Here is a 1,072-nt window from a genome sequence, read left to right as displayed (position 1 = left end):
TGAGTATCTCAGTGACATGGGTGTCAACGCAAGCTAGCTTGACTACCTGTGGAACATCACAAAAGAAATTGTCCACTTCATTTGGCCCACAGAACGGTAGCTGTAAGACCAGGAACAACTGGCTAGAAGAGTGGAGGAGGCCTCCAAACCAACAGAAACACATCAGTCTAATGCAGCGTGGCCGGTTCATCATAGTTGTGTATGACAGTGGATGGCAAATGGCGACATAGCGATCGTAGGCCATGAGGGTTAGGAGGAGCATCTCTGTACCCCCAAAGAAGTGTAAGAAAAAGAGCTGGGACATACAGCCCCTAAATGAGATAGTCCTGCTTTGGGTGATCAAGTCTGTTGCCAACTTGGGAACAACTACAGAACCCAAAGCAGTATCAAGGATGGACAAATTAGCTAAGAAAAAATACATGGGTGACCTTAGAAGGTGTGAATCTATATACACCATCAATACAATGAGGAGGTTTCCCAACAGAATGCCAGTATAGCACATGGTGACCAGGACAGATAGAAGAAACTGTGTTGGTCCAGATTTGGAAAGACCCAAGAAGGTGAATTCTGTGACTCTGGAGGCATTCATGAAGTTGATAAGACCTTACAAAGACAAAAGACAATTATTTACTATTACCATTTCCAGCATGTTTTCCCAGTAACCAGCAAAGTGAATCCAATTTGTCATAGTACTGTCAGTTTCAATATCTATTCACTAGCTGACCCTCCTGGTTCTTCCCTTAGATTATAGAGGTCTGAGTTACCGTGATCTAGTGGATTCTTGATACTATAGTTCTGCAATTTTTAGTAGCTACCACTTCCTCACTGGGACTATAGCCAGAACTTCCATTGAACCAGAGAGCAAATTCTCAGCTCCCTTTACACCCAAATTTTGCTTTATTAATCCATACCATTTTGTAGGACAGAAGCGGAAAATCTTTCAAAGAATTTCATATTTAGCTGATGAAGCACATTTTTCTGAAGAGATCCAAATGTTGTGTAGTTTGCCTTTGCCAAACATGAAATGAAGTAAATGAGAATTATCCAGCCACATCCTGAATCTCTTCCATTA

At 41.7% G+C, this 1,072-nt stretch overlaps 1 protein-coding gene across 1 annotated transcript in view; it reads right to left on the bottom strand.

Annotated features, from left to right (window-relative positions):
• Positions 1–589, bottom strand: part of LOC107300637 (olfactory receptor 4Q3-like) — a 1,204-nt gene extending 615 nt beyond the window's left edge. Inside the window, exon 1 of the mRNA XM_015829946.1 lies at positions 25–589. Coding sequence (XP_015685432.1) covers positions 25–589 — 565 coding nt within the window. The remainder of the gene's footprint in view (positions 1–24) is intronic.
• Between the last annotated feature and the right edge of the window lie 483 nt (positions 590–1,072).

Source organism: Protobothrops mucrosquamatus, unplaced genomic scaffold, assembly GCF_001527695.2.
Source record: "Protobothrops mucrosquamatus isolate PMUCROS unplaced genomic scaffold, P.Mucros_1.0 scaffold7735, whole genome shotgun sequence".
In the NCBI taxonomy this organism is placed as follows: Eukaryota; Metazoa; Chordata; class Lepidosauria; order Squamata; family Viperidae; genus Protobothrops; species Protobothrops mucrosquamatus.
Note: the sequence above shows the minus strand (reverse complement) of the source record. Positions and strands in the feature narration are given on the sequence as shown.